The sequence below is a fragment of the Saccopteryx leptura genome, chromosome 1 (genome assembly GCF_036850995.1).
Source record: "Saccopteryx leptura isolate mSacLep1 chromosome 1, mSacLep1_pri_phased_curated, whole genome shotgun sequence".
Taxonomy (NCBI): Eukaryota; Metazoa; Chordata; class Mammalia; order Chiroptera; family Emballonuridae; genus Saccopteryx; species Saccopteryx leptura.
In genome coordinates this window covers 8,006,118-8,021,052 of record NC_089503.1, presented here as the reverse complement: position 1 = coordinate 8,021,052, position 14,935 = coordinate 8,006,118, and the positions used below count along the sequence as shown (strand labels likewise).

Here is a 14,935-nt window from a genome sequence, read left to right as displayed (position 1 = left end):
AGCACAGACCCCACAGTGGATACCGATGTGGGGATTCCGATTTTCCCTTGTGTGCTCTGGAATCTCACTGCCCAGGTTTGAACCCCGGCTTCACCTCATGAGGTGTGTGATTATGGCCACATTAGTTAACTTCTAGCCCTAGTGTCCTCATCTCTAAAATGGGAATAATGATTCTTACCTCATCGAATTGTAGTAAAAATTGCTCATCTTTGTAAAGCACAATTATTATTATTGATATAACCCTCTTAATTTGTTTTCTAGAAAAATATTCCTAAGTGTAAAATTACAAAATGGGAGTAGCTGGACAATACTTTAATTGTATCAAAATAATTTATTCCTGACCTCTCGTTTCTCTCCTGTTTGGCAATCCTGTTTTACTTCTTGTCTTTCAGGTTGTAATTATGGAAGGAATCAACACCACTGGGAGAAAATTTGTTGCCACTAAACTGTACGAGGTACCACAGTGGTCCCGCACCCTCCCTCCTGGCTTGCTAGGGCACAGATGTGCAATTTGTCCTTTTTTTTTTTTTTTTAAGCTACTCTTATTTTTTTTTTTACAGGGACAGAGTCAGAGAGGGATAAATAGGGACAGACAGACAGGAACTCAGAGAGATGAGAAACATCAATCATCAGTTTTTTGTTTTGACACCTTAGTTGTTCATTGATTGCTTTCTCATATGTGCCTTGACCGTGGGCCTTCAGCAGACCGAGTAACCCCTTGCTCGAGCCAGCGACCTTAGGTCCAAGCTGGTGAGCTTTTTTTTTTTTTCTGAAGTTGGAAACGGGAGGCCGTCAGACAGACTCCCGCATGCGCCTGACCAGGATCCACCCATCATGCCCACCAGGAGGCGATGCTCTGCCCATCTGGGGCACCTCTCTATTGCAACCAGAGCCATTCTAGCACCTGAGGCAGAGGCCATAGAGCTATCCTCAGCGCCTAGGCCAACTTTGCTCCAATGGAGCTTTGGCTGCAGGAGGGGAAGAGAGAGACAGAGAGGAAGGAGAGGGGGAGGGGTGGAGAACCAGATGGGCACTTCTGTGTGCCCTGGCCGGGAATCGAACCTGGGACTCCTGCACGCCAGGCTGACGCTCTACCACTGAACCAACCTGCCAGGGCCAAGCTGGTGAGCTTTTTGCTCAAGCCAGATGAGCCTGCGCTCAAGCTGGCGACCTCGGGGTCTCGAACCTGGGTCCTTCCGCATCCTAGTCCGATGCTCTATCCACTGCGCCACTGCTTGGTCAGGCCTTTTTTTTTTTTTTAAGCAAGAGAGACAGACATAGGAAGGGAGAGAGATTAGAAGCATCAACTCATAGTTGCAGCACCTTAGTTGTTTTCTCATATGTGCCTTGACTGGGGGGCTCCAGCTGAGCAATGACCCCTTGCTCAAGCCAGCGACCTTGGGCTTCAAGCATGTGACATTTAGGCTCAAGCCAGTGACTATGGGGTCATGTCTATGACCCCACACTCAAGCTGGCGAGCCCATGCTCAAGCTGGCAACCTTGGGGTTTAAATTTGGGTCCTCAGCATCTCTGGCCAATGCTCGATCCACTGCACCGCCGCCGGCCTGGTCAGGCCAGTTTGTCCTTTTAAGAACCTGTTTATTTGCTTCTCAGTTCTCTATCTAGAGTGAGAACCTACCTCTAGGCCAGGGGTTAGCAAAATTTCTGTAAAGGGCCAGACAGCCACTGTTTTAGGCTTTGCAGGCCATTTGGTCTCTGTCACCATGTCAGCTTTGCCAGTGTTGCCCAACCACAGCCATAGACAACCTGTAAACCAGGAGTGTGTCTGTGTGCCAGACGGTAGCCACGCCCGGCCACCAGCTGTAGTCTGCCTGCCCCGTTCCAGGCAGTCGTCTGCTGCCGGTTCTCACAGAATTCAGGGAAGCAGCAATACCTGCCTCTATCCCTCGGGTACAGACTCTTTGCTCCCACTTTTTTTTTTTTTTTTTTACAGGGACAGAGAGAGAGTCAGAGGGATAGATAGAGACAGACAGGAACGGAGAGAGATGAGAAGTATCAATCATCAGTTTTTCGTTGTGACATCTTAGTTGTTCATTGATTGCTTTCTCATATGTGCCTTGACCACGGGCCTTCAGCAGACCGAGTAACCCCTTGCTCGAGCCAGTGACCTTGGATCCAAGCTGGTGAGCTTTGCTCAAACCAGATGAGCCCGCGCTCAAGCTGGCAACCCCGGGGTCTCAAACCTGGGTCCTTCCACATCCCAGTCTGACGCTCTATCCACTGCACCACCGCCTGGTCAGGCTGCTCCCACTTTTTGCTGGGTGTTTTATGAGTTTTGCTGTGACCTCCAGTTTTCTGGGTCTCTTTGCCACTCTGAGCAAATATAGAAATATGGCAGGTACCATCGGCTCTGTGAGCTTCTAGCTCCGAGGAGCAAGACATCTGCAAACACGCCCCTCTTCAGTGCCCTCCCCTTTCCTAACCCATGGCGGTGCCTGGGCAAGACCTCAGTTTTGCTTCTCTTGTTTTTAAGGGTGTGCCACTTCCGTTTTACCAGCCCACTGAAGAAGATGGAGGTAAGCTTTTGGTTCAAACGTTGTTTTACCAGCAGCGAGGGCGGTGGGCTAGGGTTCAGGACTGCAGTTCCTCAGGCCCAAGGAAGCCCCAGAAGCTGTGAGGTCACAGGCCCTGTGGGAGGACAGGGCTCTGACCACCAGGTTCTAAGTCCGGCAGGCATGTTGTTCAACTAACATTAATAGGTATCGCCTGGCCTGGGGTGGCACAGTGGATAAAGCGTTGACCTGGAATGTGGAGGTTGCGGGTTCTAAACCCTGGGCTTGACCCGTCAGGGCACATACAAGAAGCAACTACTACGAGTTGGTGCTTCCTGCTCCTCCCTACTCCAGCCTTTCTCTCCTCTCTCTAAATCAATAAATAAAAATTTTTTTTAGAGAGAGAAAGAGAGGGGGACAGAGAGGCTGACAGGGAGAGAGATGAGAAGTATCAATTCTTCGTTGCGGCATCTTAGTTATTCATTGATTACTTTCTCATATGTGCCTTGACGGGGGGTTAGGGGGCGCTCCAGCAGAACGAGTGACCCCTTGCTCAAACTGGCGACCTCAGAGTTTCGAACCTGGGTCCTCAGCATCCCTTGCCAACGCTGTATCCACTCAGCCACCACCTGGTCAGGCAATAAATAAAATCTTTTTTAAAAAAAGAAAAAACAGCAACATGAAAAATAATAATGATGTTAATAGTACTTGAAAGTCGCTTCAATAAAGGAAAACAGGCTCGCTTGGTTAGAGTGTCATCCTGAAGCACAGAGGTTGCCAGTTTGATCCCCAGTCAGGCCACATACAGGAACAGATCGATGTTCCTGTCTCTCTCTCTCAAAGTAATAAAAGAAACATTTAACAAACAAACAGGAAAGGGGAACTAGGAGCAATTTTAAAAAGAATTTCTTTAAATGCAGTGTAGTATCCTGAATTAGATTCTGGAAGAGAAAAGGGACATTAGTGGAAAAACTAATGATATCCACATAATATCAGGAATAGTTTATAATATATATCAGCATTAATTTTTTTAGTTTTGACAAACATAGGAAGACGCTGACGTTAGGGGACACTTAAGTGAGAGGTACACATTTGGCAACTCTATACTATCTTTGCAACTTTTCTACAGTGTTAAAGTTAGTCCAAAATAAAAAGTTTATTAAAAATATTAGATAATACCTGACCAGGCGGTAGCACAGTGGATAGAGCGTTGGACTGGGATGCAGAGGACTCAGGTTCGAGACCCCGAGGTCGCCAGCTTGAGCGCGGGCTCATCTGGTTTGAGCAAATCTCACCAGCTTGGACCCAAGGTCACTGGCTCGAGCAAGGGGTTACTCAGTCTGCTGTAGCCCCACGGTCAAGGCACATATGAGAAAGCAATCAGTGAACAACTAAGGTGTCACAACGAAAAACTAATGATTGATGCTTCTCATCTCACTTCGTTCCTGTCTGTCTGTCCCTATCTATCCCTCTCTCTGACTCTGTCTCTGTCAAAATATGTATATATATTAGATGAATTTCTAAAAAAACTTAAGTTTGGTCACTAAATGGGAAAAGAAATTTTAGCAAACTTTGCTTCAAAATATTTTAAAGCACTTTTTTTTAATTTATTAATTTTTTACAGAGACAGAGTGAGTCAGAGAGAGGGATAGACAGGGACAGACAGACAGAAATGGAGAGATGAGAAGCATCAATCATTAGTTTTTCATTGCGTGTTACAACACCTTAGTTGTTCATTGATTGCTTTCTCATATGTGCCTTGACCGTGGGCCTTCAGCAGACTGACTAACCCCTTGCTGGAGCCAGCGACCTTGGGTTCAAGCTGGTAGGATTTTGCTTAAACCAGATGAGCCCGCGCTCAAGCTGGCGACCTCGGGGTCTCGAACCTGGGTCCTCTGCATCTCAGTCTGATGCTCTATCCACTGCGCCACCGCCTGGTCAGGCTTAAAGCACTTTTTTTTAAGGAAAGCAGACATTAAGGTTTCACAGTAAGACGGCCAACACCCTGTGCACACTAATAGTGTGTGAGGTCATTCTTGGAGATGACCTAGAATGAGAAGCGAGACTGAGGAATTGGTGAGACTGTGCATTCTATCAGAAAGTGTGTTTATGGCCATATGAATGGGGTGTTGTTAGGTCAGCTTCAAGGAATGCAAGACGTTTGCGTGGCTGAGATGGCCAGAGCCTGAGCTGTGCCAGGGAAGCCTTTGGAAGCAGCGGAGTGTGCTGTGAGCGTGTGCTGTGAGCAGGGTTGAGTGAGGGACTCATGGAGACACTTGCTTTGTACCCCAGCTCCCCAGCTCCTGTAGCCCCTCAGAACCTCATTTAACTTTGTCCCCTGCCTTGTAGGAAACTTACTCTTCCCCTTGAATTCTCTATCTCAGTTCATGGTATCACCATGGTAGATGAATAATGACACCCTCCCCATAGACACTCCTCGTCCTTGGAACCTGTGAATTTGTTCATTTAAATGACAAGAGGAACTTTGTGAGTATGATTAAATTAAGGATCTTGAGCCTGACCAGTGGATAGAGTGTCGGACTAGGACGCGGAGGACCCACGTTTGAAACCCCGAGGTCGCCGGCTTGAGTGTGAGCTCATCTGATTTGAGCAAGGGGTCACTCAGTCTGCTGGAGCCCCCTGTAAAGGCCATATGAGAAAGCAATCAATGAACAACTAAGTGGCACAACGAAGAATTCATGCTTCTCATCTCTCCTTTCCTGTCTTTCTGTCCCTCTCTCTGTTTCTGTCACACACAAAAAAATTAAGGCTCTTGAGATGAGGGTTATCCAGGGTGGCCCAGTATAATGACAGTGTCCTTCTAAGAGGAAGGACAGGAGGCTCATGTTAGGCTGTTGGCTTTGAAGGCGCTGGGGGTGGCCATGAACTACGGAATGCAGGCAGCCTCAGGAAGCAGAAAAGGCGGGGGAACAGACTCCCCTTCAGACCTCCAGACCGGACACAGCTCTGCCGACACCTTGACTTTGGGCCTGCCGACCTCTAGAACTGAAGTAGTAGATGTTTGTTGTTTGAGTCACTGAGTTTGTGGTGATTTGTCACAGCAGCCGTGGAAAATAAATACAGCTGCATCTTTGGGTTGTGTTATTGTGAGCTATGGAAACTGGTTCAGACTACCTGAAGTAAAAGGGACTTTATTAGAGGAAGTCCAGGTAGCTCACAGACTGGACAGGTGGCTAGACGTCCAGGCTGGGAACCAGGGCAAGGACCTAGCAACTCTGGGTGTTCAGGGAGCAGGAACTCCAGCCGTCTTGTTGGTCCTCTGCTGGGATAGGCCCTCTCCGGCCCTTTTTCTGTCCGTGGAGAGTTTACCTTGGAGGAGGGTAAGAGGGGCTAAAACTGAGTGATAGGCCTATTCCTTCTATAGGGGAGGACAGTGCACCGAATCTTCAGCACCCTGAGACTGCTATATGGAGGAGAGGGCTGGTTCTCCGAAAGGAGAGCAGGAGCTGTGAGGAAAAGGCGGTGCTTGGTGGGCGCCCAGACACAGCGAGCTCCACCCCCCGCCTCGCCACGTCCTGTGGCCACTCCTGTTCTGGGCTCCTCGATATACCACAGTCTCTGTCCCTGCTGGACCATCAGATGTCCCGTCATACCGAGCACTCTAATCATAGCACTCCAGGACCCTGCTTGGCCCTTACTCCAGAAAATTCTACTTACAACAGTGTAAGCAAAGTGAAATAATAAACAGTCACAAAAAGACAAGTACTGTATGATCTTACTCATACGAGATACTTAGCGTAGATACTCACAGAGACGGTCAGTGGGGGGGTTGCTGTGGCATTGGGGACAATGTTAGTGTTTATTGGAGACAGTTTCAGCCTCACAGAATGAAGAGTTGTGGAGGTGGCATTGTGAATTTATTTCATACCACTGAAATGTTAAAATGGTTAAGATGGTAAATTTTGTGTTATATGTATTTTACCACAATGAAAATATTGGGGGGGATGTTCTAAGCAAATCTCACTTTGATCAGTTCTCCCCTGGCTGCCCCTTTCCACTCCTGATCTCCATACACTAAGAACGTGCTTGCCGCGTGGTCCAGTATTTGCATACCTGCCTAAACACAGGCTGGTGGAGGATTCTGTGAGGACGGGGATGAGGCCTTACCTTCAATACCGTCTTGAATTTCCTGAGTGGCACACATAAGGAGACTCAATTGAAACCTGAGGCATTTCTCTCTAGCTGACCTTTCTCTCACCATCCCAGTTTGTTTGTTTGTTTTTCTTTTAGGGCAGACTCCCGCATGTTCCCCTACCAGGATCCACCCAGAAACCCTATCTAGGGCTGATGCTCAAATACCAAGCTATTTTTAGTACCTGAGGCTGACAAGCTTTGACCAACTGAGCTATCCTCAGCATCTGGGGCTACCTTTGAACCAGTCGAGCCACTGGCTGCAGGAGGGGAAGTAGGGGAGAAGCAGATGGTCACTTCTGTGTGCCCTGACCGAGAATCAAACCTGGGATGTCCATACACTGGGCCCATGCTCTATCTACTGAGCCACCAGCCAGGGCCCCAGTGTCATTAACATCTTACAATCCTCTCTGTCTTAGATTTTGAGCAAAATATGGTCCTGGTGGCCTGTGGGCCATACACCACATCTGACAGCATCACTTATGACCCAATGCTCGACCTGATCACCATCATCAACCATGACCGGCCAGATGTCTGCATCCTGGTAGGAGGCCCTCCAGGGACAACTTCACTCAGGGAGGCATCAGCTTTAGGAAAAGGTCCAGTGCAGATATAAATTCTTAGGAAGTATGTCAGGCTCCCCTCCTTTTTAAAAATATTTTTTAGTTCTTCATTTGCATCTTTGGAGAGACGCACATGATCTGCAGCCTTCACATAATCTAAAAGTCTGACATTTTCCTACCTTTTACTGTGTTTACAGGATTCTTGTTTCCGTCTCATAACTCCAGATTCTGAACTAATCTCATTTTAAGCTCAAAGTACTCCTGTTAGCAGGGTGCTGGGTTTAGAAAGTTAGGGGAAAGCCCAGTGTTATAGGAGATACACATCTGGGTAAAGGACCATGGCAGCCGCACAGCCTTGTGTCTTACCTTGGCTGGGTGCCCCCACCCCATCTGCTAACTGTCCCAGGCTCTACACGCAGCTTTAGTGGCACAGATGGAGGCTCAGGAGGAACTGCGAGGAGAGGTTATGTGAGTGCTCACAGGCACACGTGGTTCTGACTTGGTACCTTTGTTTCTCCCTCGACCTGATTTGCAGTTTGGCCCTTTCCTGGATGCTAAGCATGAACAGGTTGAGGTAAGTGACTGAGGAAGGGAGGCGGGTAGTGGATACTGGCATTCTTTTTAAGAGTATTGATTTTACAGAGAAGTGGGGGGAAGAAGAATGAAGTAGCTGCTTCATTGTAGCTTATCATTGGTTGATTGTTGTATATGCCTTGACTGGGCAAGCCCGGGGTTTCGAACCAGCAACCTCAGCGTTCCAGGTTGACGCTCTATCTACTGCGCCACCACAGGCCATGTGACACTTGGCATTCAGTTGAGCCCTCATTGTTATTTTCTTCTTTTGGAGATACCCTACACCTAATCCCTGTGGTTCATCAGACATTGTAGCAGGGCATTTTTATTTTTACTTTTTACTTTATTGATTTTAGAGGGGATAGGAGAGGGAGACAGAAATATTGATCTGTTTCTGTATGTGCCCTGGGGATCAAACCAGCAGCCTCTGCATATCTGGACAACGCTCTAACCAACCAAGCCATCTGGCCAGAGCCGTAGCAGTGCCTTTTGTGTGAGTGTGTGTGTGTGTGTGTGTGTGTGTGTGTGTGTGTGTGGCTGGAGAGGAGATAGGCAAACTCCCGCATGTGCCCCAACCAATATCCGCCTGACAACCCCATCTGGAGCCAATGCTTAAACCAGCCGAGCTATTTTTAGTACCTGAGGCTGCCGTGCTCGGACCAACCAAGCCAACCTCAGCGCTTGGGTCCACTTTTGAACCAGTTGAGCCACTGGCTGCAGGAGAAGGAGAGAGAGAGAAGGGGGGGAGCATATTGTCGCTTCTCCTGTGTGCTCGGACTGGAAATTAAACCCAGGACGTTCATATGTGAGGCTGACGCTCTATCCACTGAGCCACCGGCCAGGGCCCAGGGCATTTTTAATATAGATAATTTGGGGGCTTTGTTTCACCAAAATAACAAGGCCATTTGGAAGCTGAGAGAGGGAAATACAGATCTATGAGACCTGACGTTTCTTTGTGACACCTGACGCTAAGGCCTGAGAGCGCCAGCACAGGTGCAGGTGTCCAGGGTCATGGAGCTGCCCTAGGGAGTCCCTTACCAGCTGCTTCCCTCCGCTCAGTGACCCACATCTCGCTGTTTGATGCATTAACACAAATGGCCCTACCCCAACATCTACTACCCTTGTTCTCAGGGAGGGTATTTTGCTTTCCACGGAAAAGATTCGAATGCTCCTCCTTTTAGTGTCTCAGCTTATATTCAAGGGGATTGAGTCTTCCTGGATCTCCTTTCATGTCCCAACTGGACTCGTCCTTGGGGACAGATCTGTCTTCCTTTACTCCCCCTTCAGCTTGTAGCTCAGCCCCTGGTACAGAGGGTCAGCTGATGTTGAACAAGCGAATAAACAAACGTCTGCCCTTTAAACCTTCCCCTTATCTTGCAGAACTGTCTACTGACGAGTCCATTTGAAGACATTTTCAAGCAGTGTCTACGGACGATTATTGAAGGGACACGAAGGTCAGAATTCAGAAAATGCTTTTTTAAGCTGCCTAGGTTTCTTCTGGGCTTCCCATTAAAAAACGAACTGTTCAAAAGGAGGGCTGGCTCCTCTCCTCCCGTCCTTCTGAACTAGAAGTCAGACAGCACTCTTGAACTTCAAGTGTGTGGACCCCGAGTTAAGAGGCCTCTTTGTGAAGCATACAGATAAACATACTTGACTTTTGCTCTTCCCTTGCTCTCTCCCCCGTATTCTGCTCTCCTGTCCACACACTCACGGTCCGTGGGAACCCCCCAGGACGCCTCGGACAAGTGTGGGTGACTTACACGACAAAATCCCCAGAGGCCCTAGACATCGTGTCGTTCGTGTGAATGATTGTGCTCGGCTCCTTCCCCTGAGTCACTGCTTCCCCACATTTTGTGGGGCGTGGCCAATGGCCAAAGAAGGCCATGGTAGCAACTCAGGGAGGTTGGGGATCTTGAGTCCCTGCCTTAGAGCGGGGGGGGGGGGGGGGGGGCTGTGAAAGGTCGTGGGGTGAGGAAAGAGACGTGCAGTTCTGCTTTGGGGAGTGGGTACTCTTGCAGAAGTCACTTCCTGTCCCCATTCCTCCAGGGCCAGGGTTTGAAAGAAAGAAATTGGTAATTGGTGTAGGTGATGGATCTTCTCTGGGGATTTGCTTGCCTGTAGCTGGGCGCATTAAAAAAAAAAAAATTCCTGAGACTAAGCTTTAAAAGCAAGTCTGTAACAAAGGTGTCTTTTAAAACAAGATGTATAATTATCCACCCCCTGGCCAGGAGAACTGATCCCAGAGTCAGTTAGTTGGAATAGTACCTTCCTGTACCAGCAGCGTGGCCGGCGTGGTGGACCTCACAGAGGCAGGAGCGCAGCTAACTTACCCCGAGTCAGGGGACTTTGGTGTGCAGGGACAGGCTGCGGCTGGAACTGCCTCCCTCCCTCCCTCTGGCGATGACAGTGCTTTCCCTCTTGCCTCCCAGGTTTGTTGTGACCCTGAGAACGCATCAGACATGGAGAGTTCAGGAGATAAACACCCCAAAACCAGGAGCAGGGCTGGTGTCCCTGTGATATCGACCACTCGGTCTCCCTGGGGACAGCAGGGGCTGTGTAGCAGTCCACTGGTGCTCTCAGTGTGAGATCGGGTTCTGTTTGGGGTCCTCACCCCACGTGGTGTTGACAGCAGTGGTACAAACAAAGAACAGACAGGCTTTGTTACGCTGGGACAGCGCCCAGCACCACCAGGCACTTTCTTCTGTGGCCAGTGTGTGTGGCGGGGATGCCCCACCTTTCCCCAGACAGTATAGAAAGGGTCCTCGTTTGGGGAATTGCTTGTTGTTCCTGAGAGGTCAGAAATGCAGAGTGCTAAGCTGATTTGCCAGTAGAATCCAGACCCAGCGAGGAAGCACCTCCTCTATCCCAGGAGCCAAGCCCATTCGAGGACCCTCCTCCCGTGATGCATGAAGTTGTGCAATACTCAGCATAGTTGGAATTTTCTCTCGGGCCCTCCCCCTGCTGCCGGTCTACAATAATGAGCAAGAGAGCAGTCGCCTCCTTAACTATTGCTTTTCCAACACCTACACTGAAACAGATTCCATCTCCTCAAGCAGCCAGTGTATACCTTTGTGTTCATCCCAGACTGGGCCCTTGGGATCTGGAGCACAGACTGTCCCATTCTGGTCACCCAGCCCGTTTGCCAGACGCCAGCACCCAAATTGGTAGACTTGGATAATTATAGTGAAATTTTCCATGTCAATGGGACTTTAATTAATATGCAAAGTTCCTTTGGTCTCAAGATTCTGATTTTTTATATATATATATATATAATTTTTCTTTAAGATTCCATTTATTCGTTTTAGAAAGGAGAGAGAGAGAGGAAGAGTGAGAGAGAGAAGGGGGAGGACCAGGAATATCAACTCCCATATGTACCTCGACCAGGGCAGCCAGGGCCTCGACCCAGCATCCTGAGCGTTCCAGGTGGGCCGCTTTATACACTGTGCCCCCACAGGTCAGGCAAGACTCTGATTTTCTATTGCAAAAGTCTCAGTTCACGTGAGCAGGCATGACAGACAAGTGACCAGTGTAACAACGATCACTAATACGTTTATCCTGTACAGAAGGCAGCTGTGGACATCAGCTATGTTCAGGAAGGCCACACATCTTAATCAAGAGAAGGTGGCAGTGAGAGTTCATGGTGGGTTTTAAATAAGGCCCCAGAGTCGCACTTTACGCCTCTTTGGTTTATTACAGACCCCTCTGCCAAGCACAGTTGAGGGAACCAAGGAAACCAGACTTTCCCTTTCTTCTTTTGTGTGACAGAGGAGGATAAACAGCTGGCCCCCGTAGTTAAAGGTTTTCCCATCACGTCGTGTTGTAACCGTAGAGACTCCTTCTGTCTCCATCAAAGGAAGCATCTGTCAGCTATGCTTTTAGTGTTGCTGTTAAATATTTCTTTCATTTTTGCTAGACTGCTGAGAAATAAGAACTGAGGGCATTGCTTTCCATGCAAGAGGCGAGGGGCTGGCTCTGGGAGAAGCGAGTCGGCTTTGGCCTCTGCTTTGAAGACGTCTCTGTCCTCCGGGTCCAATTTGTGGCCTACTGTTTCATTAGTAGGAGGTTGCAGGGTGATTTTCTAACTATGAAAGCGGTCTCCAGGTCTGGCTCGCGTGCCGGCCCCTCCCTAGGAAAGAGCCCTGTCTGAGTCAGGAACGCCTTTAAGCCACACCTGTTCGCAGAGTGTGAAGAGCAGGCCTTTGGTTCAGCTCTGGCTCGGAGACACAGATTCTTTGGTCATATCCTGTCTTTCCAGATTTTCTAGATCCCAATTTCTCTCCCCCTTTTCTACCAAACTGAAGTACAATCTTCTCCTCACGCAGAGCCAAGAGAAAGTACCTCCTGGGCGACCTGCTCCGGGTCGCGGTGGACGTGTGTGAATGAGCACAGATCGTCTTTCCCTCACAGTGTCCCATGGGCAGTGGCACCTCTCTGCAGAGGAGACTTTAGTTCCGACTTTCTTCCCTGGAAGTAGGGTCTCGTATCAGCCCTGACGTTTTACTGTGCTTCGCTGTTCTCACTCACCTGCGCTCCTTTTTCTCCCTCTGCTGATGATTTTTTGACAAAGTAGCTCCGGCTCCCACCTGGTCTTTGTCCCATCGTTGAGAGATGTGCACCACGAGCCCGTGTACCCACAGCCGCCTTTCAGCTACTCCGATCTGCCTCACGAGGACAAAAAGGTACCAGCGTCCCCGCCTCAACCAGCAGGCAGCCAGAACTGAACGGGCCGCAGGTGACCCAGCTCTGTCCGAAGTGGAGGGGAAGGGCCTGAACCTTCAGCTACTGTTTTCTTTCTTCTTCTTTTCCAAGTGAGAGGAGGGGAGGTAGAGAGACAGACTTCCGCATGCGCCCCCACCAGGATCCACCCGGCATGCCCATCTGGGACCAATGCTCTCCCATCTTAGGCTATGCTCGCAACTGAGTTACTTTTAGCACCTGAGACGGAGGCTCCATGGAGCCATCCTCAGTGCTTGGGGCCAATGCTCTTGAACCAACTGAGCCATGGCTGCAGGAGGGGAAGAGGGAGGGGAGTGAGGGGTGGAGAAGCAGGTGGTCACTTTTGTGTGCCCTGACTAGGAATCAAACACAGAACATCCACGTGCTAGGCCAGTGCTCTACCACTGAGCCGGCGCACCAGGGCCTTTGGCTACTATTTCTTTTTTTTTTTTTTTTTTAATTTTATTTATTTATTTATTTATTTTAGAGAGAGAGGAGAGACCGAGAGAGAGAAAGGGGGGAGGAGCTGGAAGCATCAACTCCCATATGTACCTTGACCAGGCAAGCCCAGGGTTTCGAACCGGCGACCTCAGTTGGCTACTGTTTTTAATAGGCAGTTGTGCTCGTAATTTACTGCACATTGGCTTGGTCTCCCTTTCGGTGAGCTCCCAGCCCTTGGAGACCTCCGCTTTCATAGGGAAGAAGTTTCTGACTTGATGTCAAACGTGTATCCTAACTCCTCATTTCAGCGGGTGCAATTCGTGTCTGAGCCCTGCAGCCTCTCTATAAATGGTGTGGTGTTTGGCTTGACATCCACAGATCTGCTCTTCCACATGGGGGCCGAGGAGATCAGCAGGTGAGGCTCGTACTCCAGCCTGGTGGGCAGGACGGCTGGCCTTCTGCCATATCCCACCCCACCCACCCCGCCATGTGAAGGGACCAGCTGGAGCCTTTGTTTCTATGACCGCTTGTCTCTGCAGTGTTTGGGACCACAAAGAACCACGTCTATCTGTCTGCATTTAACTTATTGTCATAGTTCATCTGCTTTTCGTGTCCTCCCACTTTTGTGACCTAAACAAGAGTGTGTGTCCCCGTTGGAGGAGGATGATCTGTGACCTTTGAAGGCTGTTCTCCCACCAGAGCAGCATGTGGCTCTGCAGAGAGCGAGAGGCAGCCAGGTCTCTGCAGTGTGGGTCCGGCGGTCGTGTGAACATGGGCGTGTGCTTGTTGGCTGAGGTTTGAGGTGCAAGGGTCACCGGGCTGCATGCTCGCCTCGCTCGGGCGCAGACTGCGTGCTCTTGCACAATCTGGTGCTGGCTGTCTTGGTTTTTATCTCATGGGACTGGGGTAAAAACCTGCTCTTCCTTAACCTAGCGCTCTGCTCCCCCTCCTGTGGGAACACGCTGAGGTGTGTGTGGATGGGTCTTTATACTTCCTCAGAGGGACCCTTTTGTCACTGTGCCTTGGCCAATGCAGTCTCTCTCTCATTTATTAAATTCTTGAGTCCTCCCCAAAGAGAAAGAGAAACTGAGAAATAAGGTTCTGCATTCCATCTCTTGCTTTTCTGCCTTCCCCAGCTCTTCTGGCACTTCGGACAGACTCAGCCGGATACTCAAGCACATTCTGACGCAGCGGAGGTGAGCTCGTGTGCTGGAGTCACTAACTGCCTGTGAAGAGAGCGCTTTGGGGCCGTGGAGCTCTGGCAGATGTGACTGTGAGAGCCTTCCCCAGGCCACTCGCGGGGCACTCCACCCTGTGACAACACGCCTGTGTTCTCCCCCCAAACAGAGGAAAGGAAAAGACAGTGTGACAACATGGGCACCAGTGACATTGAGGGAATCCATCTGGGAAGAGGGGTCTTGAACCAGCTGCTGCTGACTGTTTCTCTCCATCTCCCCAGCTACTACCCGCTCTACCCTCCCCAGGAAGACATGGCCATTGACTATGAGAATTTCTATGCTTATGCACAGCTGCCTGTCACCCCAGATGTCTTCATAATCCCATCAGAGCTGAGATACTTTGTCAAAGTAAGTTTCAACTCTGCTTTTTCCCGGACCAGACCAGAACCAGGGTTTTTTTTGTGTGTGTTTTTTAATTAATTAATTTTTAATTGTATTTATTGACTTTAGAGAGAAAGGAAGGCAGAGAGAGAGACAGGAACATCAATCTGTTCCTGTATGTGTCCTGACCGGGGATTGAACTGGCAGCCTCTGCTTCAGAGAGATGCTCTAACCAAGCGAGCTATGCGGCCAGGGCCAAAGAACCAGTTTTGTCCTTTTCCTTATGACAGCCAGCACCCACTCTTCGTGGGTCTGCTCGCTCCCTTGGGGAGGTTGGAGGACTGGAAAACAAATGTAGTAAATGGCAATCACTGAAGTAAATGGCAGCCCCTTGCTCCCCTTCTCCCTAGATCTCAGT

General features: G+C 49.4%; 1 protein-coding gene across 3 annotated transcripts in view; it reads left to right on the top strand.

The window, feature by feature from the left end:
- POLA2 (DNA polymerase alpha 2, accessory subunit) overlaps positions 1-14,935 on the top strand; it is a 38,602-nt gene that overhangs the window by 22,599 nt on the left and 1,068 nt on the right. For all 3 annotated transcript variants that reach the window (XM_066351287.1, XM_066351365.1, XM_066351448.1), the window contains 9 exons: positions 393-455; positions 2,495-2,537; positions 7,085-7,209; positions 7,764-7,802; positions 9,182-9,255; positions 12,372-12,480; positions 13,267-13,373; positions 14,095-14,154; positions 14,418-14,544. In XM_066351287.1, the coding sequence (XP_066207384.1) occupies positions 393-455; positions 2,495-2,537; positions 7,085-7,209; positions 7,764-7,802; positions 9,182-9,255; positions 12,372-12,480; positions 13,267-13,373; positions 14,095-14,154; positions 14,418-14,544 (747 nt within the window). The remainder of the gene's footprint in view (positions 1-392; positions 456-2,494; positions 2,538-7,084; positions 7,210-7,763; positions 7,803-9,181; positions 9,256-12,371; positions 12,481-13,266; positions 13,374-14,094; positions 14,155-14,417; positions 14,545-14,935) is intronic.